This window comes from Tripterygium wilfordii, chromosome 11 (assembly GCF_013401445.1).
Source record: "Tripterygium wilfordii isolate XIE 37 chromosome 11, ASM1340144v1, whole genome shotgun sequence".
Taxonomy (NCBI): Eukaryota; Viridiplantae; Streptophyta; class Magnoliopsida; order Celastrales; family Celastraceae; genus Tripterygium; species Tripterygium wilfordii.
In genome coordinates, this window is record NC_052242.1 from 4,881,791 (window position 1) to 4,906,984 (window position 25,194).

The window sequence follows — 25,194 nt, forward strand, 5'->3', positions numbered from 1 at the left end:
AGTTCTGACAGATCTATCCAAGCTCGAAAATAGAGAAGCATCCTTGGCCATATGACTGGTGCAACCACTTTCAATGAGTCAAATGCCATCATCAAGAATCTCTGAACTCCCAATTGCCCTAAATAGGTGATCTTGAGCTATTTTTTTCTCATTAGAATAATTAGCTTCATGAGAAGCTGAACTTCCAAAATTACTTTGATTCTACTTAGCCTTACAATTCTTCTCAATATGTCCAAATTTCTTACAAAACCTGCATTGAGGCTTCCTGTACTTCTGTCAACAGTACCTTTCAGGATGATTGGTTATGTTGCAGTGAGGACATGGTGGAAATTTTACTTGTCCCTTTCTGGACTGGTCTCCAGAACTTGAATTTTCTACTGATTTACCTTTTCCACCACCTTTGTCTTGAAGTTTCTTCTTGCCATCTTTAAAATCACCTGTCTGCTTCCTTTTTGCTTCATTTGAAAGTCACCTTCAGGCACTTCTTTTGACTTCTTGGCGAACCTCAAGTCTTGAGCTTGCAGCTTACTACAAAGCTCAATAATGGAAAGCTCCTTCAGATTGCAAGATTCTTCAATAGCTGAAATTTTGGCTTCAAATATGTCAGGTAGGCTGATGAGAATCTTCTCAACCACTTTATAATCAATAACTTGCTCCCCATATTGCTTCATTTGATTAACAATCTCCATAACTTTTGTTGAATACTCCCCCACTGTCTCAGAATCTTTCATTTTCAACAGCTTAAATTCTCTTTTAAGGGTCAACAATCTTTGCTGTGTAACCCTATCATTCCCATGAAATTCCTCCTACAGTTTACTCCAAGCTGCTTTGGCAGTTTTGATGCCCACAATCCTTAGAAAAATAGAATCATCAATTGCAGAATGCAAAATAGTTAAAGCTTTGAAATTTTTCTGCTGCCTTTCATTGAAATCCTTTAAGGCTTGGACATAAGGGTTTTAGAAAGTGAAGAGGGATCAAACCCATCCTCTATCATACTCCACAATCCATGAGCCATAAAGAAAGCTTCCATTCTCACTGCCCAAAAATCATAGTTCTCCACTTTGAAAGTGGGATGAGGTGGTAGAGATGATTGAGACATGATACTTAGATAACAAGAGAACTTACTTCAGCTTGAAATCACCACAAATCCCTCAAGAAAATTGAAGCTCCGATACCAGTGTTGAAACCTTGGAATACCAACTTTATCAGTAACACAATCAACAGATATTCCAGCACAAACCAATAGGCTCTGTAAAGACTTGTTCTATCACAAAATAATGAACAAATTGCAAGACTAAAGATAAAGACTTGCTTTTGACAGTAATAAGAACAAAGGGAGCAAAGCTTTTTTCACTGTAAGAGATTTGTTTCATTAACAGGATATTCGACAAAGAAAAAGCTTATAGCCAGAGAACAAAGTAGAGTCTAGAAGACTCTAATACAAGTACAAATCCACCTGACACAACAAGGAGCACTAAATAAAATATAAGTAAAACTATCTAAAGTGGAAGTCAAACATAGACTTAGAAAGTACAAGCTAGTCAAAATATAACTTGCAACATACAGACTTGATACTAGGGCAAGAACTGCACTATCCCATAAAACATAAACTGCATTCACCAAGCTCTGGATCAGTTCCAACAATTTACCAGAGATGTTGTTGAGGGTAAGGTGATCAAGCTGGAGTTTTGCCAAGGCACATATTATGTTATTTGAGATCTCTTCTTGGGGTGGTTCCAAAAATGCAAGTCATGGGAAGTGTTAAATGACTTGCATTTGTAGTAAATTAATTATGGTTATGTTTAGTAGTAATGTAATGTGTGTTTACTTTACAGTTATTAGGGCATGGGTAATGTGGTCACTTTATCCGATTGTATGGTTTTGTACTAGTTCTTTCGAAAGAGAGAACAAGACTTAATGTTTGAGAAAACTAATGTGAAGTGTCTGAAACCCTAGATCTGGGTTCTCAGCTTGAAGGTGATTATCATTGTGTGAACCGGTCTGATGTTCATTGTCTGATTTTGATATCCTACATGTTTTCCCATGAAAGGACTGTTTGTTTTCAGTTGATTTTAAATTGAATCAAAGACAAATAGATCAGCCTTAATCTTTTGGTCATGCCAGTGTCTTAAATGCAAGGAAAAAGATAACTGTCATGTTAATGACCTGTGTTTTCTCATAAATCCGGACAAAGTAAATTAAGAATAGAGTACACATGGGCAACCAAAGCCATCACCCCATGCGTGTATAAATGAAAGGAAGAAGAAGAAAGTTATTTTTATTTCTCTAGCATTAAGTATAGGTTAGTTTGTCGATTGAGAATAAAAAAAAGGAAAACATTTAAAAAGATTGTAAGCAGGTCTGCATGATGACTGCTAGGAATGTTTTAGCATATCATAGATGATGAACTGTTATTTTCTTACCTTGGGTGCTAAGTTTGTGGCTTGATGATGTTGTTTAATCCTTTTCATGTATATATTTATTCGTGTTATTACCCACAATCTAGCTCCTATTTCTTCATTTTCTACAAATACATCTAAATATGTCTTATTTTTACGTAGTCAGATTTGACCATCACCATAGTACTACTATAGAATTTTAGAGAGAAGAGCAGGTTCTTATAGATTATACGAGGAAAGGAACCGAGTGGCAAGTATTGTTCCATGAGTGACTATAATAGTGATTAATGCTTGGTATTGATGATATTGTTGCCATGTCTCATTGAAAATGTTGATTTTTATGTAGGGAACTTCGATGAAGTTGTTGATTTTTCCCATGGGAAGCAGCTCTGGGAACTGTGTAAAGAGAAATATGAACCGCTTTGGCTGAAAGGAGGTAGCCATTGTGAGTTGGAGTACTATCCTGAGTATATCAGGCATATGAAGAAGTTCATGTCCACTGTTGAGAAATATGCTAGTATAGTTTGTAAAACTAATATCTAAGGGTCAAAAAAATTTCAGAAAGGGGTGACCAATCATGTTATGATAGAAGTAGGAAGGCAGTTAATAAACTGTCATCTGAAAAATCACGTTGTTTTAAAACATCATATTGCTTCAGAGAAGTCACGTTAATTCAGAAGAGTCATATTGGTTCATAAATTCTTCCTATAAAAGAGTTTGACTCTGATCAGAACATGGATATATATGAATGTGGAGTAAATAAATACACTCCGTATATAAGGTTCTAGAAGATTGACAGCTCCCAGATGAAAGAACCTTATCCGAAAGTAGTTTATCCGACAATTCAATTATCCGACGGTTACCGTAGAAGCAGTTACAATGAGAGGTTACCAGGGCGGTTAAACTGTCTCATAACCGTATCAACTGACAAACCCCAAACCTATAAATACATATCATTCCACATTTGTAAGGCATATCGACACTCAACTCTAATAAAAGATCAGACTCCATGGATATAGGCAAGTTGCCGAACCACGTAAACTCTGTGTTGTCATTTTCTTGAATATTTATACTTTATACACATTTTATACCTCGGTGCAAATTTAGCGTCGACAATTGGCGTCGTCTGTGGGAAAAGTTCTTTAATATAATCCATGTCCCAAGAAGCGGAAGTATCATGACAAGAGGAACTGCCTCATCCAGAAGAGGAGAGGGCTCGGCATAATCATGATGAAATAGAAGAGCAAATTCCAAATGAATTGGAATTGGAAGAAGCCCTCCTTAAGGCAGAAGAAGATTTGCTAAAGAGACAAGAGCATGCTCAAGCTCTAAGGGAAAGACTCCAAACCATGAGGAAAAAGGGGAAGCTTTTGGCTAGTGAAATCCAGAGTGTTGTCCGAGGCAATAGGGATACGTTGTTTGCTTTACATCTGAGGAAAGGAGAATCACTCGGGGCTTACACTGCCAGGAATTCATATACCTATGCGGATATAGAAGATTATGATGAAAGGACCGCAGTGGCTACTTTTCGCCTTGGGCTCCCTCATGATTATAAATTGCGAGAGAGTTTGACGATGGCTCCACCCAAAAGCATGGCCGCGCTCCAGGATAGGATTAAACAATACGTTAAACTGGAAGAAGACAAGTAGAGGGATCGACTGTTTGCTTCTCAGGAAGGGATAAAAAAAGGAAAATAAGTAGTTTGAAAAGAAGAACGGGCAAGAAAAAGATTTGAAGAAGGATCCAAAGGCCACTTCTTACGAGGTGGTAAAGACAATTTTTAAGGACCCAATTTTTCGAATTATGCCTCAAATTGCGGACAAGCCGTCTTTGACGTCCACATAAAATGTCAGGGGATCCGTCCACTCGAAACCAGTCCAAATAATGTTCTTATCATAGGGACAAAAGCCACAGGAAGAAGATTACAAAGAGTTCAAACGGCACTTGGAAGAATTGGCTCAACAAGGGCATCTTAAGGAATTCATTGACAAAGAGAAAACCGCTGCAGAAAAGAAAGCAGAACCTCAACCAAAGGAGCAGGGAGAACCTTCACACTACGTGGTTAATTTTATTAATACAATGATACCGGATACACAACTTGGCGATGAGATGAGGCGAATAGAGTATAGGAGGGTCCGACACTAGCAAGAGGTAATGCGGATGGATTTTAATCCCAATTTGGGAACCAAGAGACCAAAGGAGGCAACTGCAATCACTTTCACCGAGGAAGATGCAACGGGAGTGATCTTTCCACATAATGATGCTCTTGTGATCTCCCTGCAAATCGGAGCAGCGACAGTGAAGCGAATGATGGTAGACCAAGGAAGTTCTACAGTGATCATGTATTATTCACTCTTCCAAAAGTTAGGGAAAACTCATGCAAACTTGATTCTTGTTTCAACACATCTGGTGGGACTTAATGCAACCCCAGTTTGGCCTCTAGGAAGGATAAGAATGCCAGTCACGACAGGTCCAAGAGCAGTTGAGGTGGATTTCCTTGTTATAGATCTACCCTCAATGTATAATGCAATCATGGGCAGGGCTTGGCTTCATTTAATGGAGGATGCTCCCTCATCTTATCATCAGATGCTCAAATTCCCCTTCGGGGATAAGGTGGTGGAGATAAGAGGAGACAAGGCTGCCTCAAAAGAGAGTTTTATGGCAAAAGAAAAGCAAGCAGGAAGAATAATGATGATGGAAAAAGAGGCTCCAGTCCTAGAGGAAGTTGGAAACGAGCCAGCAACCAAGTCGATGGAAGAGCTTGAGAAGGTTCAAGTTACACTAGAAAGTCCTGACAGATACTTTTTGGTTGGGACAAGCTTGCCTATACCAGAGAAGGAATCCTTAATTGGGATGTTAAGGAGAAACGTGGGGGTGTTTGCATGGACTCCCTATGAGATGCCAGGGGTGGATCTGAAATTGGCAATCCATAGGTTGAATGTCAAACCATGTTTCAAACCTGTAATTTAGAAGGGGAGAAGGTAAGTCGTTCAACATACGAAGGCCGTGGTTAAGGAGGTATAAAACTTGCTGGAAGCTAAGGCCATAAGGGAAGTCCAATATCCTGAATGGCTCTCAAACACAATGGTGGTCCGAAAAAAGGATGGAAAATGGAGGATCTATGTTGATTTCACTGATTTGAACAAAGCATGTTCAAAGGATTTGTTCCCGCTTTCTAAAATCGATCAATTGGTGGATATGACATCAGGAATGGCAAGGATGAGCTTCCTGGACTCATACCGAGGGTACCATCAAATCCCAATGCATCCGTCTGATCAAGAGAAGACTTCGTTCATCACCCCCAAAGGAATATTCTGTTACCAAGTAATGCCTTTCGGCTTAAAGAATACAGGTGCCACATTTCAGAGGATGGTGACAAAACTCTTTGGACCTTTGATTGTCAAGACTATGGAAGTTTACATAGATGACATGGTGGTCAAAAGCAAATTTCAACAGGACCATTTGATGCACCTTCAGGAGGTGTTTGATGTCTTAAAGAGAAATAACCTAAAGCTCAATGCTAGCAAATATGCTTTTGGAGTTAGTACGGGCAAATTCCTGGGCCATCTCATTACACAAAGGGGAATCGAGGCTGACCCAGCCCAGATCAAGGCCATTCAATTCTTGGAGCAACCCACCAAGGTGAAAGAGATACAGAAATTAACTGGAATGGCGGTGGCACTTAACAGGTTCATCAGTAGATCCTCAGACAGATTTAGGCCTTTCTTTCGATTGTTTAAGTCGGGGAGAGCTTTCCAATGGGATGAGGAATGCGAGGCGGCTTTTCTTGGGTTTAAGAGTTACTTGCAGAAACCCCAACTATTAGCAACTCCCAAGGAAGGAGACACGCTTCAACTATACATGGCCGTATCAGATCATGCCATCAGCGTCGTGATCCTGAGAGAAGAAAGGAAGATCCAACACCCAATTTATTACGTCAGCAAGACAATGCTAGATGCTGAGACAAGTTATTCGTCCCTGGAAAAGCTTCTCTTTGCATTGGTAATGGCTTCCAGGAAGTTGAACCATTATTTCCAGGCATACCCGGTGGAAGTGGTGACAGAATATCCATTGAAGATCTTGTTAGGAAAAGCGGACATGTCTGGAAGGGTTGCCAAATGGTCAGTCGAATTGGCTCAATATGATTTACAGTTCGTCCCAAGGACTGCCATTAAAGCTCAAGTGTTAGCTAATTTTGTTGCCGAGTTCACCACGGAGTAACGGCCTGAAGAAGCCAACCAGACATGGAAGGTACAAGTAACTCCTTCGCATCTTTGGGAGTTTCAGGTTGATAGTTCTTCAACAAGACGAGGATCCGGAGTAGGAATTATGCTCATAGCACCCGAAGGAGAAGTATTGGAGATGGTTATACTATTAGGGTTCCCAGCAACAAATAATGAAGCAGAGTATGAGGTCTTGTTTCAAGGAGTCCATAATGTTCTAAGGCTTAGGGCAAAGGAGTTGGTGATTTATTCAGACTCTCAATTGGTAGTCAATCAGCTCACTGGACTCTACAATGCCAGGATGGCAACCATGGCAACTTACATGGAAAAAACTAAGCAGTTGCTCCACCGACTTCACGACTATCAAGTAATACAAATTCCAAAGGAGCAGAATGATCATGCAGACGCTTTGGCTACCCTTGCGTCGGCCGACCAACTAGGGGTGAAGAGGGTTATCCAAGTACAAGTGCTTGAACGACCAAGCATAGATGAGTTGCAAGAAAAGATACGATGCGTAGAAGAGCAGAAGCCAAGTTGGATGGATCCCATCGTTGCTTACTTAAAGGATGGCATTCTTCTCGAAGATAAGAAAGAAGCTAGAAAATTGACAATCAAAGCAGCGCGCTTCTGGTTATCTCCTGATCAAAAACTCTATAAAAGGTCTTTCTCAGGTCCTTACTTACTATGTGTTCACCCAGGAAGAGTGGAGGACCTGTTGTTTGAGATTCATGAAGGTTCTTGTGGAGCACATGCAGCGGGAAAGGCACTTGCATTTAGAGCAATCACCCAAGGCTTCTGGTGGCCGTATATGCAGAAGGATGCTTTGCAGTATATAAAAAAGTGTGAGAAGTGTCAGAAATTTGCACTAATCCCCCACCAATCGGCTGGGGATCTTTGTCCTCTTACGAGTCCATGGCATTTTGACCAATGGGGGTTGGATATTGTTGGACCGCTTCCGCGAGCTACTGGCAATCGAAGATTCTTAATTACCGCCACTGACTATTTCACGAAATGGATCGAGGCAAAGCCTCTGGCAGCAATCCGAGACATAGACACAAGGAAGTTCGTTTGGGAAAATATCATAACAAGGTTTGGAATCCCTCATGCCTTGATCAGTGATAACGGAACTCAGTTTTCAAGTGCCAAATTTAAAGAATTTTGTGGCGGATATGGGATAAAGAATATCTATTCCACCCCCGCCTACCCACAGTGCAATGGTCAGGCAGAGGTGTCCAACAAGATCATCTTAGATGGAATTAAGAAAAGGTTGGAGTCTTTCAACGGAAGGTGGGTAGAAGAACTCCCGTCAGTATTATGGGCATACCGAACCACTCTTCGCAAGTCTACGGGAGAATCCCCATTTGTGCTTGCTTATGGAGCGGAGGTTGTCATTCCCATAGAAATAGGGCTTCCAACTCTCCGAACGCAGATGTTTAAGGAAGGCAACAATGATCTGGCAATGGAGAGGAACCTGGATTTGCTGCAGGAAAGAAGGGATTAGGCTATAGTGCGTCTAGCTGCTTACCAACAAGTGTTGTCCCGATCCTATAATAAAAATGTTAGGGCAAGAAGCTTTGAAATTGGGGACTTCGTTTTATGAAAAGTCTTATCTCAGACTAAGGATCCAACTGATGGAAAGTTGGGTCCGAACTGGGAAGGACCTTTCCAGGTCATAGCACGGGTCGGCCAAGGAGCCTACAAGCTAGTTAGGCAAGATGGCAGAAGTGTCTACGGAACTTGGAATATCTCCAACCTGAGGAGATTTTATGTGTAATGTCGATTATGGCTGATTTAAACCTTCAGCAACGTAACATCAATAAAAGAATAAGTTTCCTCTTCATCTAATTTTGCATTTAGCTACTTCTTTAACTAAATTTATGAAAGTTTTAAGATTCAGCCGTGTAATATGATTCTTATTCAAGTTTCAATTTATTAAGAATATTGATTCTTGATTCCAAGACAAGTTGGGAATCTTAGTCAAAAAATCAATCAAGTGGTTTTCACTACGAGGCGGTTGGAAAGGAGGTTAGAAGTTACTTGCGGTTGGAAAAGAGGCCAAAGGTTACTTGCGGTTGGAAAGGGGGCCTGAAGTTACTTCAAAACTGTCGTTCAACCGTCTCAGCAGTTACTCCACACGCCTCAACTGTTATTCATCACAGCTCAACCGTCTTATCACTTCCACCTATAAATGGACATGAGAAAGGTACAGAGAGACGGAGAAAAAGAAAAAAACAACAATTGTTATAACAATGAGTTCTTCTTCACGTCCCGCCAATGTCCCACCAAAGAAAAGGTCTACGATAGAGAACGAGGAGGATGCTGATTTGATCAATCTTAAACATCCAACAGGCGCCTCCCTTTAGAAAAAGGCTAAGTTGGAATATCAAGAGGATGAGGACATGTCATCCTTGAGCAACCAGTAAACAATCCACCGACGCAGGTGATTGAAATCGAAGATGACGAGGACGACGAAGAATTGAAGGTTCTCGAAGCATTCCTAACTTGGAATACGGAAGACCAAGTTGAGGATATTAAGGAGCAATTACAGTATCTAAAGAGGGAGTTCTAGATTGCTAACACTTGCAACAAAGAGCTCCTAGGCACTCTGCAAACTGTTCAGCACTCACTCACCCAGATATGTGACATGGCCTGGGTAGCGGCAATGGCTCAAGACCCACAAAGGCTCCGGATGTCTCTTTTAGACCTCTTAGTCCGTGTTAAATCTATTTTAGACAAGGCGAGGGTAGTTCTAGCAACTTGGTCCATCTAAAGATTGTAATTTTTTCCCTTTTATGCAATGAATAAGGTACTTTCTGAATAAATACCTATGGAAAAAAGGCTTTACAAAAACAAAGCCAAAGAGGCTTTATTCCAAGAAAAAGAAAAATGAGTCTTAGCCAAAGAGGCATTATTCCAAAAAAAAATTAGCCAAAGAGGCTTTATTCAAAGAAACAGACTAAAGTCTAAGCCAAAAGGCTTTATTCATACAATTAATTAAACATGCAAGCCAAAGAGGCAGAATCTAAAATGTTAGCAAGAAGAAACATATTCCTATTGTCCACTAGGATCAATGGCCGAAGTAGTCCCAGGAGCATCGGTTCCTAGGCCAATGCCATTTTCACGAAGTTTCTTTAGGCTTGGGCAAGGATGGTCAGGGGTGGGCCACTGGAAGAAGTCCTCCGACCAAGCTTCATGTTCTGGAGGAATCTTGAGTGCGAGAAGTGTACAACCACGCCCAAGCCCAAAGTTTTCGTTGGATTCAATAGCAAGAGTTTCTGTATATTTCTTGTAGCACTGGGCGATGCTTTCTTCAATCGCTTTCGTCTTTTCTGTCTCAGCTCTGGATAATTGGTTTTTGGCTTTGGAAAGCTCACTCCGGGTCTTCTCTATCTCTTCATTGGCTTCAACAAGCTTCTCTTCAAGAATGGATTTTTCTTGCACGATCTTCTCAAACTCAGTTTGCATAGTCTTTGATTTCACTAGCTCTGCCTTTTGCTTCAAAAAGTTTATACTTCAAATCAACTATATAGTGAAGGCACATTTGAGATCCCTGATTCAAACAAAGAAAAGGTTAGTATGAATTAATCCACATACACACACATATTTAATGAATAAGAGTAAGTAAGAGGAAAACCCCAAGAAGCATCTGCAAACCAAAGTCTTTGCCTTTGGGAAGTTTATTAAAGAATTCTTTGTCCTCACTGGAGATAGTAGAACAAAGCTTCTCAATGAAGCAAGGTGAATATCCAACATGCAGAGACATGGGATTTTCCATAAAACCTTTAAATATACTGTTGGTATTATTCCAAGATGAAGGACTCAAGGTGGTTCTGCGAAGAGTATAGGGTGCAAAAGTAGAAGAAGAGCCATCAGCACCTCTGGATACTCCAAAGGAAGGGAGACTAGGACTAGGACGAGTCCCTGGGGATGGAGAAGACAACGTCGACTTAGCCAAAGAAGAGTTGGCGAATAAGGTTGAGGATCCTCCAATAGGCCGGGGAGATCCAAAGATGTTTGCCCAGGGACTAAATTTAGTCGTAGGGAGATCAGGGATGGACACCCTCCTCAGAGCTCCAGAAGACCCGCTCGGAAGAACTTCTACAATCATACGAAATAAATGATAGGTATATAAAAATACATATATAAAAAAAATTATTAATTAAACTAAGCAAAAGAAGACAAACCTAAGGGGAAGGAATGCTCGCTGGAAGTATCTTGAAGGTCAACATCATCCTAGTCTTCCTCACTTTCACCTTCAGACTCTGATCCAATTACTGTAGGAGACGAAGTGATGGGAAGAGTAACAGTAGCCAAAGAACGCTTCCTCTTACGTTTCTATTGTCGTTGTTGGGCTGGGGGTACCTTGAAGTACTCACACGCTTCTTCAATAGATACGCCAGAGGGGAGAGGAGGAAAACCACGATAAGAGGGTTTACAGCCAAATAACATTGGGGCAGATCTCCAAAATTTACCACCAGGCCTGGAGCTAGCATAAGAGTCATCAAGGACCTTTTGCACAGCTTCACTAAGCTCATCCAGGAGTGTGGGAATACGACCTGCAATAAAAAAAATCAGTAAAAAATATATATACATATCACAAGAAAATCAAAGATCAGAACAAAGGCATACCTAGGGGTTCCCCTTTACGAGAGGTAAAGCCGCTCCAATGCCCGAAGACAAGCATATAATCCACGTCTTTATTAGAATTTGGAAGACAATGGATTAATGCAGAATCACAATTTGGAGACAAGTAATACTTGTCATCTGAACTGTTATTCTTGAGGATCGAGTAGCAACAGAGAAGATCGATAGTAGCAAGTTTTTTCCTCCAAAAAGAATTCATTTGTATCACACCACCGATGATCCGATAAGCATTCGGAGCTAACTTTGAAGGATGAAGATCCGTATATATGAAGAATTCCTGAAAGAACGGCAAGAATGGAATGTGGATTTTCCACTCCGATAATAAGAAAATGGGAACCTTGATGAACTCGTAATCAGAATCCCTATTGTCATTAAAAGGAACCCGAATGTCAAATGTCGAAGGTATGTAAGTTAAAAAAATTTGGATTTGGTCCGAACCCCAGGGGATCGGCACCGGACCCCCAACGTGGGGGTTGCCGAACCCCCAATGTGGGGAGTTGGGCCAAACCCCCAACCCCCAATTGGGGGTTGGGGCCGAACCTCCCACGGGTTCAGCGAGTCGGGTCCGAACCCCCAACATGGGGGTCGACCGAACCTCCCACAGGTTCCGCAAAAGGATCTGACAAGGGGGCTAGACTCCCAGTCTCCATCCGAGGTAGTTTTCCTCCGATATTTCGAGAGGGCTTATTCCAAACAAACAAATTATAAAAAGAAAAGTTGTAAATTCAACAAAAAAATTCAAGCAGAGAAAAGAATTACCTCTTGAAGAGCAGAAAAGAAACGACCTTTGAAGCATATAAAGTTCAAAAAAGAAAAAAAAATTTCACACAGTACAACTATTTATAGAGGATGCCAAGACTCCTAATCTAACTAGGAGATTACTTGTTGAGAGCATCTTAGTCCAACTAGGAAACTACTTCCTGATAAACATGAAAAAGCCTTTAAATTTATCCTAAATTTATTTAGGTAAATTAAAAAGCTGGGAGTATTTGTGGAGTAAATAAATACACTCCGTATATAAGGTTTTAGAAGATTGACAGCTCCCAGACAATAGAACCTTATCCGGAAGTAGTTTATCCGACAGTTCAGTTATCCGACGGTTACCGCAGAAGCAGTTACAATGAGAGGTTATCAGGTCGGTTAAATTGTCTCATAACTGCATCAACTGACAAACTCCAAGCCTGTAAATACGTATCATTCCACATTTGTAAGGCATATCGACACTCAACTCTAATAAAAGATCAGACTCCGTGAACATAGGCAAGTTGCTGAATCACGTAAACTCTGTGTTGTCATTTTCTTGAATATTTCTACTTTATACACATTTTATACCTCGGTGTAAATTTAGCATCGACAATGAATTACTCTATCCTTTCACAAAAATAACAAACCTCTCTGTATTCTTCTGAGACGTTCTTGAGGAGAGATTTTCTCGAACTGCTGCCGGTAAATTTCTGGGTACTTGGAATTAATCCTGGGGACGATTTAGCGTTTACCCTGCAACAAAATAGTGGGGGGTTCGTCTTAAGGACAGTGTAAAATATCTACATGTTTCTGGGCATATTTTTCTTTTCTCAAATATCATCCATTTCTTTCAACAAAATCTCCTTCTCAGCGATTCAGTTCTAGAAGAAGCACAGACCAATTAGAGACGTCCCGGAAGAGTATTGATGTTTACGAAGTTTCAAGGAAGAGTACTGATCGGAGGGAGAAACCGAGGCAGAGCATTGACAGGCATGAGAAACTGATAAAACCAGACCATTAATCCTGATCAGCTAGAAAAGTTGAGAATGTCCTTCGAGCAGATGGAAAGGGCCCGAAGGAGTGTTGAGAAGTCGAGGAAAAGCATTGACCACCAGTTGGAAAGAGCACGAAAAAGTGTCGACCGTTTGGATAGCATACGAACTGGGTAGTACTTCCTAAAACCAACTGTAAAATTTACGCCTTGTGCATTGGTTTTGTGTTGTGGTTAATCTATTTGTATTTTCCCTTGTCAAATCATTGTGGTTGTGGGCTTGTGGTGTCCTAATAACTATGGGCAGGAAATGAGATAGGTCTTAGCATTACAATGGTAAACTCCCTTTAAATCAGTTTACCGGCTTCTGCTGAATACTTTGATTTTTGGAGGATTATCTAGGAGCATTGTTTTTGGTAGAACTGGGAGATCCTCTTACAGAGAAGATGCTTGAAATATGACATATTTTTAAGTCTGGCCATGAATGAAGGTTGAAGTAAGTAAACCTGTATTCCATTACACTCCAGCATACTGGTTATCAACTGAATATTAAGGTTGATACATCAAGGTTTGCAGATTTTGTAATGAACAAAAGGTGGTTCCAATCGCTTTTGTTATAAAATGGTATTTAAATAAACATTTGGTGGTATATTGGCCTTTTACAACAAAAAGTAACTACTGTTTTCCGACAAACTAACTTGTAAGAGAATTTGAAGTGTCTAAAACAAAAGTAAAGTGAGACACAGTAACAAGTCCAAATCTATGAACTGCAGCTGCCTTCAGCTGGCAGAATCCTGAAGCTTCCTACCTTGCATCCCATATTTTGGGGTGCTGCAGCTTGGGCTATAAAGTTTTACCTACCACTCCCTTTCTTGCCTGGTGCACGGTTGGTAAGAGTTACATATGTCAAATATATTGGCCTCATCCGTGGGTTTGTCAATTGTGTTGGTCAAGAGCCCTATAGCATGGAGACTTTGTGTGTGCGATCACTGTATTCAACTATCGCAGATGGTGGAAGACGACCAATGCAAATCTCATTCACCGTTGCAAAAAATGGAAACAACTCTAGCCATCCACGATGTGTCAAGACTTCATACACTTCTTTTGCCGTTGAGACACCCTTCAAGTAAAGTAAGGAAGAAAAATCAGTAGAGTATACGCCAAATTGAAAGAATGCTTGGCTTCAGTTACTTTTTGTTCCCAAAAGATCCCAAATTTAGACAATTTTTGGTCCAGCAAAATTATGCAACACAATGTGGATTTTCATAGGTGCTATTATGGGTTTGGATCTTTCAACATCATCACAAATGTGCATCCACGCGTCACACGGCTGTAAATTCATACACACACATGGAAATTTGTGCTTCTGAGCGTGTTCTGTTCCCATTTCTACGAAAGGAACTTTCCATAACCATCTATACCTATATTGGAAAACCTATAATTCCCATGATGCTGTTCTTCTTGTTCTTCGCATTTATTCTTATATAAAAGAAGTTGAGAAACAAAAAATGCTAATGAGTACTTTTCGTTTCTGAGATTCAACAAGTGAGTTTTAATAGCTACCTGTAACTTTTGGCCCTGCAACATCTGTGCCTCTAGCTTGTCCAAAGATCTGTAAACGAGAAAAGCAAGGTTTAATGAACCACTTATAATCTACTTTAGTCTATATAACGAGAAACAAATGAGTACCTTTTCCCCCCACTCTTGGCAAAGGCCTCTGCAACTTTCCTGTTTCTTCCTCCCACTGCAGCAAATGACATAATTATTCTCCACGAACAACTACATTATAACGAGGGAATTTAGCTGCTTCCTTACAGCATGTTGTGATGAGATCAGCAACGCCACAGCTCTCGAAGAAGGTGTTATCCTTAACAGATGGAAACAACAGCTTGGAAAAGACTCTCATTTCTCTCAGACCAATTCTCATTACTGCAGCCTGGTAACTCAAAAACAGTCAAGGTAAAGCAAAAGACAAAGGAAAACAGGCTCAAACCTTACTAAAGTTGCTTTATTGCTCGCACTCACTTTTGTGTTATTTCCCATGTCCAGGCCGTCCACAAAACCTGTCCATCGGTGATTAGTTCCAGTATAACATAAAAGATCTTATGGGAAAAGCAGAAAAGTCATAGTACTATGGACCTGCTGCTATAGCAACGACATTCTTTAAGGTACCGCATAGTTCAACGCCTTCCACATCTTGGACCTATTCATTAAAAGGCCCAAGAAAGTTAGACCAAATCATTGTTTTAACTTAATTCAATTCAATCGACCTGCGATCTATGCGACATTTGTTAAAAATTTTAGATATTCTTGTAATATCATGTTGTATCATGTTATAGGCATGCTTAAACCGAGATGATTATGTGGACTATTGCTCCTGCTTAGATCAGTCTAAGGGTAAGCCATTTTGTAGATTTGATGCTTATAACCTGGAAGTGTTAAGTACTGTACTCACAGCTGTGACCATGAAATAAGGAGTGCGAAACAATTGAACCCATTTCTCTGCAGTTTCTCTGTTCTGTCTGTATCCAACTGTAGCCTCACTAAACTTTTCTTGCGCAATCTGCACTTGTCCAATATATCAACAATTTGACAAAATGTACAACCATATGATGCGAACAGAAAAGAATATAAAGCAGGTTTATCACCTCATTCGCAATGTTTGCACCCATTAGAACACAGCAATTAATTCCAAGCTGCTTGGAGATAAGAGCTGAGATCATACGCGGACCTTCCTTCTTGACCTCCATCCCTTTAATGAGGGAGATACCCTCCACATTGGCCTGCAGCTTGCCAACAAGCCCCTTGCATATGCCCTCCATGAACTGATGGGGGGTCACAAATACTAACATGTTTGCATCTTTTACTGCATAAATCATAATCTCCCAAGCTCAACTAAGAAGTGATCATATCATCCACGTTAAGACAGTTGAACAAACACAACACTCGATTATAAAGAAATTTGTACCTGCATTTTCAAGATCAGGATCTGCTATGACATTTTTGCCAAGCTTTATTCCAGGAAGATATTTCACATTTTCCTGTTAAAGAAAAAATTTGATGAGAAAGATTTGCAATACGGAAAAGCTAGCAATAATATGAGCACAAAAACAGTAAATAAGTTCTCACATTAGTTCTGTTGATGACATCAGTTAGCTTCTCACCACTAGGTAATTTTTCCTCAAAGACCCACATTCTCACTTCATCTGATTTCATTACAAAAATGCAAATCCAAAATGGGTTACGTTAGAAAATTATTTTTGACAGCCCAGAAATGTAGAAAAACAAATAATAAAAGTTTTGAATCCCCAAATTTAATCTTCCAAACAAAATCAGACACTAGTTAATAACACCTTGTATATGTGTTAGCACAATTTATGATCCAACCCAACATATATAAAGATTCATAACTCCAACTTATTTTCTTTCCGACATTTGTCACCAACCAAACCCAATATCATGTATAACAAAATTTTAACTACCCAGTAATTGCACTCTTAGAATAACAGATCACATAACAGAGACATGCAATCTAAATTCTCATTATCATCTCTTCTAAGCATAAATACAAACACATTAACAGCAGAAATCCCAATCCATACCATGAAATGAACAAAGCTTCAAGGTGTTGGAGGCAATGAGCTTGGCAGCAACACTGCCCCAATTGCCACTTCCCACCACAGTGACTCTTGATTTGTGTGAAACGGCACCAGCATTGTTTTGGTTTATGGGTTGTGGTGGAGCATCAATGGCTGTAGTAGAAGAAGCCATGGAATGGAAGAGAATAAAAGGAGTAAAGGAGAGAGATGGGTTGTAATAACAATGGGAGGACCAGAGGAATAGGAGATGGAGATGGGAGAAAAGGAAGGAGGATGATATATGGAGAATAGAAAGCGCATTTGGGCGGAAAGACCAGACACGTTTCGAAACTCCCTCTCCCATTTCGCACCCTAGCTTTCGGTCCCTCCCACCATTTCGACCCTAGCTTCGCTCTCTCCCCCCTTTTCCTACTCCAAATCGCTCGAGTTGCGGAAGATGCCAGGTTGCCTCCCCCCACGACTCAACCGTATCTACTAGTTCAGTACCAGTCCTTTCTTTTTTTTATTGTAAAAAAAAGGCTATGCATTTCAACCCTAGCCTTGTAGTCAACAAACAGTAGAAGCGAGCAGAAGACCTTTTGTTTAAGGTGAATTTGTTCGAGATTGATATCAATTTCTATTGTTTATCTGTATGTGTTCTGTCTTTGTTAGATGATTCATCTCAGGAAACAACATACGGACGTCCATACATACACGTAACTTAAAGAAATTGGTAATCTCCCTAAGCTCGAAAAGAATACTGATGTCCAATTCAATAACCTAGGGAAATCAATCGGTGACGAAGGTGGTAAACATACTAAATTTATGGAGATAACGGTCAGGAAACAAACTTGGGGCCATTGAATTATAAGATTTGAAAAAAAAAATTTCAATTAAGAAAAATGAGGAGTTGTGGAAAAAAATGAACGTATTAAATTCTAATTGTTTTAATTTGATTGAAAAACTAAGAATTTTTTCGTTATATACCTAAAAGGGAGAAAATCATAAGGCATTACTATAAAGGTCTTTGGACAGAAATGGAGAGCTTTTAAGTCAGATATTTGAAAACATTATTTCATTCCCGATGTTATGACTGAAGAATAAATGGCTGCATTGTTCCCTCAAAGAGTTAACAAAGAAAAATGGGCATTTGTCATCAATCACTGGGACTCTACGGAGAATCTAATACTTATGCTTCTTTCATTTGCTCAATACTTCATGTTTGAATTGCTATGATATGATGAGTGAAAATGGCCTAATTTTATCGTGCCAGCGCAGGAGTGAAACAAATAAGGTCAATTGTGAGAAGTAGAGGATGATTCATACCACGGGGACCAAAAGCTTTGCAAGAATGGCAGCTAAGATGGTTAGTATTTTTTATCTAAGATAAAATATATAGAATAATGACCATCTTTAATGTTATTGCATTATTCTTGTAGGCAAAGAAAGATGGGGTTGCCCCAAGACATGGCAAGTTATTTATAAAGAATCATACAAGGAAAGATGGAAGTTATATCAGTAATGACGAACAAGAGAAAATTGTGGGTTTCTCTATTAAATTATTTGAACATATTTACATAGTAAGCATAACAAATTGATTCCCTAATTGTTTTATGCTAATTGGGGAGTGCTCCAGGAGAAGATGATAGAAAACCCAAATAGTGACATCTCTACAGATGACGACATTCGATGGTAGGGATGGCAATTTTCCCCGCGGGTCTGGGGACCCGAAATTTCGGGTTCGGGTACGGGTTCGGGTCTCACCCGAAAATAGTGTTGTGGGGACGGGTAGGGTATGGTAATGCCATACCCGGCCCCGAACCCGACCCGAACTTAATACTTTAATATATATATATATATATATATATATATATATATATCATATAATATGTTTAGGTTTAGGGTCTTTAAACCCTAAACCCTAAACCTTAATACTTTAATAAATAAACATATATTTATATAGATATATCATATATATTATATATCTATATTGTACATATATATACTATATAGGGATATTAATTTGTATTTAGTACACTTATCTTCTTATATTTTTCATAATGAAATATACGAAATTTCGGATCATACGTTACGTCTTAAACCCTAAACCCTACTTCTTAAGGACCTAAACCCTAAACCCTAACTAAATAACAAAACCAAAATATCTTTTTTGTTGCAATTTGTATCATTATAACATTATAATCATATATGTAAACCGTAAATTTTAAACTCTATGTAGTCATAAACCCTAAGTAAACCCTAATACCCTATATATTATATAGTATAAATAGTTCAATACTTTATAATACGATGTATACATTAGACTATTAGTATAATTTCTTTTTAAGGTTTATGACACCAGTAACCACATATCTATTCTCTACGACTATGACTCTACCTCTCCGAACCCATATTAGATTATTAGTATAATTTCTTTTTAAGTTTATGAAAAAATAAGTATTCAAGTATATTAATTTTCTTCTTAAAAGGTCAAATTTCGACTGGGCCTTTTTTTCCCCATTTTTCTTCTTCTGGCCCAGTTTTTCATTCAAGTAATCAAGTCCAAGTCATAACAGCCCAGAACTGAAAACATCCCTCTTCTACAGTCTGACGAGTAACACGACTTCACCGTTCGTTCGTTCTTTCAATTGCTTGAAACCCTAAAATTCACATATGTATGTTCTTCGCTTGTTGCTGCAACCGACTGCTTCGGGGACGACGGGGAGGACAAATTGACTGAAGTGCTGGTGATTTCAGCTCCGTTCTTTGCTATTCTCTGGCACTCTGCTGTCTCCTGTTCTAGTCTCTGCTGGAGCTATTCTGTATTCTCTTCATTGGTGTCCCTGTTCGTTGCTTGTTCTAGAGTTCTGGTCAACTCAGGTTCGATCTTTTATCTGCTATTCTTGTACCCTCTCGTAATCTCGTGTTATGTACTCTGTCTGCTCTGCTAGTCTCTCCTCTGCTAGTCTGCTGTATTGCTGTAATAATATCTTATAGATTATGAGCTGTCACAGTTGACATGTTAGGAGGTTTTTTTGATCTGTATTGGATATTTAATGTAGACAACTAGACATCTTAGATTCTTAGTAGCTTACACAGAGTAAGTAATTCAGTATGTATCCTGTATGTGTAGCGTGGATCCATTAACCGAACAAGTAAACCAATTAGAGACTTTTGGAATTAATGCTTATGGTGTTAAATTGAAATATAGTCTCAATTGACAATTGCTGTGAATCTGATAATGAGATATTTATTGTGTCAATGAGCTTATAGACTTTCTTTCTTGATTGTCTGTTTGCAGGATGGTGTTATTTGCTTTTGCTTTTCATTTACTTATTTCACATGATTTATGTTCCAGAATTGTGATGGAGATGGTGTGGTGTTATTTGATTTTGCTTTTCATTTAATTATTTCACATGATTTATGTTGTAGAATTGTGATGGAGAAGGAGAGTCCAACAGTGGGGTCTACTCCAACAACCCAAAGTGCTCCAACAGTAGGTGAAAGTGCAAGTGCTCCTCCTATCCAAACAAGTCCCAATGTAGGAGCTGAAAATGAGGTAATATCGAACTCAAACCGTGCTTCTGTTGAGGAAAATATTGAGGTAAATTCCAGAAACAATAGGAGACATAAATCACCTGCTTGGGATCATTTTGAAGAGAAGTATGTTGGTGGAAAACGGAAAGCAATGTGTCCCGATTGTAAGAAGGTCTTAGGGGGAGAAAGTAAGAATGGGACTAAGCATTTGCTTGACCATATGAAGTCATGTTTGTATAAGAAACAAAAGACCATAAACCAATCTATATTGAATCCTACAAAATCTAATGATGGGTCGATGAAGCTTGGTACTTACACTTTCGACCAAAATCAAGCGAGGGAAGAGCTTGCAAAAATGATTTCTTTGCATGACTACCCACTATCTATGGTTCAACATGTGGGCTTTAAAAGGTACTCTCATGCTTTACAACCATTATTTAGAGTGGTTTCACGAAATACAGTCAAGAGTGATATCATTTGGATTTTTGAGTATGAAAGGGATAAGACAATGAAATTAATGGAATCAAATGGAAGCCGAATTGCATTGACAACCGATATGTGGACATCAAGTAATCAAAGAAGAGGATTCATGGCCATCACTTCACACTTCATTGATGATTCATGGAAATTGCAAAGTCGTCTTGTGAGGTAACTATCATTATACATGTATTTATTATTGGTAAACCAATACTATTATTAACTATTATTATTATTGTTCTTTTGTAGATTTATATATGTTCCATGTCCACATACTACTGAGGTGCTTGCAAATGCTTTTGTTGATTGCTTGTTGGATTGGAATTTGGACTGTAAGTTGTCTACTTTGACTGTTGACAATTACACTACTAATGATGCTATGATTGAAGTCATCCTAGACAAGATTCCTCCTAGTTCACTTATCTTAGAAGGAAAATTATTTCACATGCGGTGTTGTGCACATATTTTGAACTTGGTTGTGAGGGATGGGTTGGATTTGATCAATGATAGCATTGAAAAAATTCGATATAGTGTGTCATTTTGGACAGCAACCCCAAAAAGATATGAAAAGTTTGTTGAAGCCGCACGTCAATTGAAAGTTCCAAGCACTAAAAAATTGAAACTTGATTGTAAAACTCGGTGGAACTCTACCTGCTTAATGCTTAACACTACATTGATTTATAAAGATGTGTTTCCTCGTTTGAAACAACGCGAGACTTTGTATAAAAGAGTCCCCACCAAAGAAGAGTGGTCTAAAGTTAGGGATATTTGTTCAAAATTAGAGATGTTTTTTTGATGCTACGGAGTTGTTTTCAGGAACTTTATATCCTACTATCAATATTTTCTTCTCACATATTTGCCAAATAAAGTTGGCAATTGATGAATGGATTGGAGTTGATGACATTGATGTCAAAATTATGGCATCAAAAATGAAGGTGAAGTTTGATAAATATTGGGATATCATGAACTATTTGTTGGCAATTGGAAGCATTCTAGATCCGAGGTACAAGATGAAGATGATTGAATTTTATTATCCTCTTGTTTATGGTCACACATCTTCTTCGGAGATTGAAAAAATAAGGCAAACTTTGTATGACATGGTTAAAGAGTACCAAAAGAGAGATAAACTATCCAAGGGAGTTAATTAAGGACAAGATTTGCATACTTCTTCTTCAAGTTCAAGGCCTCCACTTCCCAAGCGTGGTGCTTATGCTACAAGATTTGAAATGTTCATGGATTCTACTCCTACCAATGAACATGTGAAGTCAGAGTTGGATCACTATTTAGAAGAATCTCTCTTGCCAAGAAATACACATGACTTTGATATTTTGTGTTGGTGGAAGACAAATGGCATCAAGTATCCTACTTTGCATGATATTGCTAAGGATGTGCTGTCCATTCCTGTGACGACCGTTGCTTCAGAATCAACATTCAGTGCTAGTGGGAGGATTTTAAGTCCTCACCGTAGTAGGCTTCATCAAAAAACTGAGGCTTTGATGTGTGTCCGAGATTGGTTTTGGAGTCAAGGTATTAAACTTTTCTTCAAATGAAACTTTTCTAGGTCTTCAATTCTTGATAATGATTGTTTTTTTAGTTATTAATATTTGTTATTTTGTTTCTTACCAGAGTCTACAACTTCAAAGCCTCAAAATTTTGATGATGATTCTTACACGGAGGTAATATTAGTTTTTTTATTTTTATTGGTGCTTATTGTATTGACCTCTTATTTACTGCATTATATTCATATTGCAGGAGCCTTGTGATACCACAAACATAAATGTGGATTGTGAAGAATGCTAATTGAAGTATGTAGTTTGCACTTAGCAGGTAGTTTGCCCTTTGTAGACTTTTTTGATGAACACGTAGTATACTTTTTACAGATTTGTGTAATTGGCTAACGGCTATTTATCTATCTTTTTTTTCAGGATCTTGCCAATGCAGGAACTATCAAAAGACCAACATGCTATAGCCTGTGTGTTGTTGCTAACAAAGCCTACAAAGGGACAACTTGGGCAAGAGGAGGCGAGGAGCGATGATGGACTTCTGATGGTTTATTATTTATTAAGTAATTATAAATATCAGTAGACAATAATGGTGGTGAACTGGTGATGGAGGTATCTTGGACCTCTTGGTGTGTGAATTGTGATTTAGGCAATTAGGCTCCTGGCTCCTTTTGTTTTTTTTTATCTTGGTTTGATGTTATGTCTTTATTTTATTTTTTATGAACTGGTGATGGAGGTATCTTGGACCTCTTGGTGTGTGAATTGTGATTTAGGCAATTAGGCTCCTGGCTCTTTTTATTTTTTTTATCTTGGTTTGATGTTATATCTTTAGTCTTTTTTTATCTTGGTTTGATGTTATGTCTGTAGTCTTTACAAGTAACATTATGAACAAATATATTCCATAAATAGTAGTCATATCTATCATATGAAACAATAGTATTCGGGTAGCATTCGGGTTTAAAGGTTCCCCGTCCCCGTCGGGTTCGGGGATCCCCGAACCTCAAGGGGCTGGGGATGGGGGTGGGGATTGAGTTCGGGGATGGGGACGGGGATGGCATACCCGCCCCTGCCCCACCCCATTGCCATCCCTATTCGATGGAGTAACAATGATGTGTATACAGAAGTGTTCGTGTGTGAGGTGTGTGCAATGGTCCAACTCCATCTCAAAAGACTACACAGAATGTACCTCGACAACTTCGTGGCCTTGCAATGACTGATATTGGGGTAAACAATAGAAGTCCATCTACTTGAATCTCATTTTGTTGTTAACTTTTTCCTGTGGCAATTGTAAGGATGTTGAACTTATTGTCAGTACGGGTTTTTGGAGGATATAATATCATTTGATATTAAGGAATGTTAAGGAATATTTTAATCCCACTTATTTTGGATGTTTTGGATATGATTATAGAGGATTTGATATATAATATTTTAAGTTAGAGGATTTGATATGTGGTATTTGATTTTGGAGGATTAAATCATATGATATATGATTTTTCTGTGAAATAACAATAAACATGAATATATGGTTTGTTATGTAGGAAGAAAATCACTAAATTGAATTGGCATTACAAAATGGTGCACTCTATACCTACAGTCAAAGTAGGAAATACCTGCGGTTTTATAAGCTATACCCGCGATTCCATATCATCAAATCATCAATGTCATGCCTAACTATAGATATACCTATGGATTTTCTATTTTATCTGTGTTTAAAAAGCACGGTTATAGTTACCTGCGGTTTAGAAACCGCGGCTATATATTCACGAATAACTGCACTCATTTTTATTTGTACCTACGGTTTTAAAACCATAGGTAAATATCTTCCTATGCTTACTTAACCTGCGGTTTCTCAATCGCGGGAAGAGCTTTGGGCCACGGTTTTTGGTATCTATACCTGCGGTTTTAGCTGCGGGTATAAGTGAAATCTGTTGTAGTGTTTTGAAAGTAGTGAAATTTCATTATTGAAAAATTAAATTTCACCCATGAAAATAAGTTAGATTTTCAATCATAACAGGGCAATTTCTTTAAGTTTCAATTATGATAAAGTATACTAAGCATGTAAGCATGTTAATATGAAATTTCATAACAAATATACTACAAATGATCACTCAAATTAATTATTAATATCATTGTTCTTAGAACAATGAAATCTCTTTAAAGAGTGAGACTTTCAATCATTACAGTGAAATTTCTTTAAATTTCAATCATGATAAATCATATTAAGTATGTTAAAATATTCATATGAAATTATATAACAAACACGGTACATATGATCATTCAAACAAGTAATATACAGTGAATTTCTTTAAATCAATGAAATTTTCAATTATAACATTGAAATTTCTTTAAGTTTCAGTCTTGATAATTCATATTAAGCATATAAGAATGTTTATATAAAATTTCATAGCAAACATAGTATTTATGACTACTCAAACAAGAAATTTCACTATTCTCATAATAATGAAATTTCTTGTTTGACTGACCATATATAGTCCGTTGCTATGAAATTTCATATCAACATTTTTACATACTTAATATCATTTATCATGGTAAAATTAAAATTTTCAATTATGATTTTTATCCAATTAACCAATGCGCAAAAGTATGAAACTCTATTGTTTAAATAAGTGTTCTTTTGACCAGTTTTTCAGTTCCAAAAGATATCGACAATGGGCCTCATTGGAAAAAACTCAGTGTTGATTTTGGATATCTAATTTGTTTTAATCAAACATGTATTTTGAAAGATAAAATGTTTTGAAGTTTGTTTAAAGAAAAAACAAGTTGATGATATCAGCATAACATTACATGGTAAATAATGGGATACATACGCCGTATAGATGTAAGAGATAAAATTGTATTTTAATTTTTATTTAAGTAAGTTTGTACTTAATGGAATATTAATGGTTAGTTAGGGACTTATAGGTACAATACTTTTAATAATGTCCTTATTGGTCTATAAATCGTGCATAAGTGATTTATTGATAATTATCTCATACTAAATTTATTACAAATTAATTTAATATATATTGAATTAAGATCCATGCAAGTGAAAATTTTTGAATTTTTAAGAAGGAAAACCATGGTCAAGTTCCTCAAGAT

The 25,194-nt window shown here is 38.2% G+C and overlaps 3 protein-coding genes and 1 long non-coding RNA gene across 4 annotated transcripts; 3 read left to right on the top strand and 1 right to left on the bottom strand.

The window, feature by feature from the left end:
* The first annotated feature begins 6,728 nt into the window (after positions 1 to 6,728).
* Positions 6,729 to 9,191, top strand: LOC120008706. The gene is made up of 4 exons (XM_038859088.1): positions 6,729 to 8,078; positions 8,238 to 8,303; positions 8,600 to 8,825; positions 9,043 to 9,191. Exons 1-4 carry the CDS (start codon positions 6,729 to 6,731, stop codon positions 9,189 to 9,191), a joined length of 1,791 nt encoding a protein of 596 aa, XP_038715016.1.
* A 4,415-nt stretch (positions 9,192 to 13,606) lies between these two features.
* LOC120009796 (glycerol-3-phosphate dehydrogenase [NAD(+)]-like) lies at positions 13,607 to 17,037 on the bottom strand. Its single transcript, XM_038860501.1, has 11 exons — positions 16,604 to 17,037; positions 16,131 to 16,207; positions 15,970 to 16,042; positions 15,650 to 15,867; positions 15,457 to 15,564; positions 15,141 to 15,204; positions 15,027 to 15,064; positions 14,817 to 14,937; positions 14,691 to 14,745; positions 14,565 to 14,613; positions 13,607 to 14,121 (listed from the first exon to the last, which is right to left on the bottom strand). Exons 1-11 carry the CDS (start codon positions 16,941 to 16,943, stop codon positions 13,960 to 13,962), a joined length of 1,305 nt encoding a protein of 434 aa, XP_038716429.1. The 5' UTR covers positions 16,944 to 17,037; the 3' UTR covers positions 13,607 to 13,959.
* Positions 17,038 to 19,163: 2,126 nt separating this feature from the next.
* On the top strand, positions 19,164 to 20,827 carry LOC120009765 (zinc finger BED domain-containing protein RICESLEEPER 3-like). The gene is made up of 2 exons (XM_038860461.1): positions 19,164 to 19,459; positions 20,012 to 20,827. Exon 2 carries the CDS (start codon positions 20,019 to 20,021, stop codon positions 20,766 to 20,768), a length of 750 nt encoding a protein of 249 aa, XP_038716389.1. The 5' UTR covers positions 19,164 to 19,459; positions 20,012 to 20,018; the 3' UTR covers positions 20,769 to 20,827.
* A 1,371-nt stretch (positions 20,828 to 22,198) lies between these two features.
* On the top strand, positions 22,199 to 22,678 carry LOC120008577. Its single transcript, XR_005470534.1, has 3 exons — positions 22,199 to 22,269; positions 22,346 to 22,420; positions 22,519 to 22,678. It is a non-coding gene; the product is annotated as an uncharacterized LOC120008577 (long non-coding RNA).
* The last annotated feature ends 2,516 nt before the right edge of the window (positions 22,679 to 25,194 follow it).

What these genes read in the sequence shown, in the direction of transcription:
- LOC120008706 (XM_038859088.1), top strand. Translation starts at nt 6,729, where the DNA reads ATGCTCATAGCACCCGAAGGAGAAGTATTGGAGATGGTTATACTATTA. An exon ending in CTTTCCAGGTCATAGCACGG is followed by an intron (nt 8,304 to 8,599) that starts GTCGGCCAAGGA and finishes TGGGAATCTTAG; the next exon opens with TCAAAAAATCAATCAAGTGG. An exon ending in TATAAATGGACATGAGAAAG is followed by an intron (nt 8,826 to 9,042) that starts GTACAGAGAGAC and finishes TTGAGCAACCAG; the next exon opens with TAAACAATCCACCGACGCAG.
- LOC120009796 (XM_038860501.1), bottom strand. Translation starts at nt 16,943, where the DNA reads ATGGGAGAGGGAGTTTCGAAACGTGTCTGGTCTTTCCGCCCAAATGCG. An exon ending in CTTATTTCATGGTCACAGCT is followed by an intron (nt 15,205 to 15,456) that starts GTGAGTACAGTA and finishes TTTAATGAATAG; the next exon opens with GTCCAAGATGTGGAAGGCGT. An exon ending in TGCAGGGCCAAAAGTTACAG is followed by an intron (nt 14,122 to 14,564) that starts GTAGCTATTAAA and finishes CTTTACTTGAAG; the next exon opens with GGTGTCTCAACGGCAAAAGA.
- LOC120009765 (XM_038860461.1), top strand. Translation starts at nt 20,019, where the DNA reads ATGGAGAAGGAGAGTCCAACAGTGGGGTCTACTCCAACAACCCAAAGT.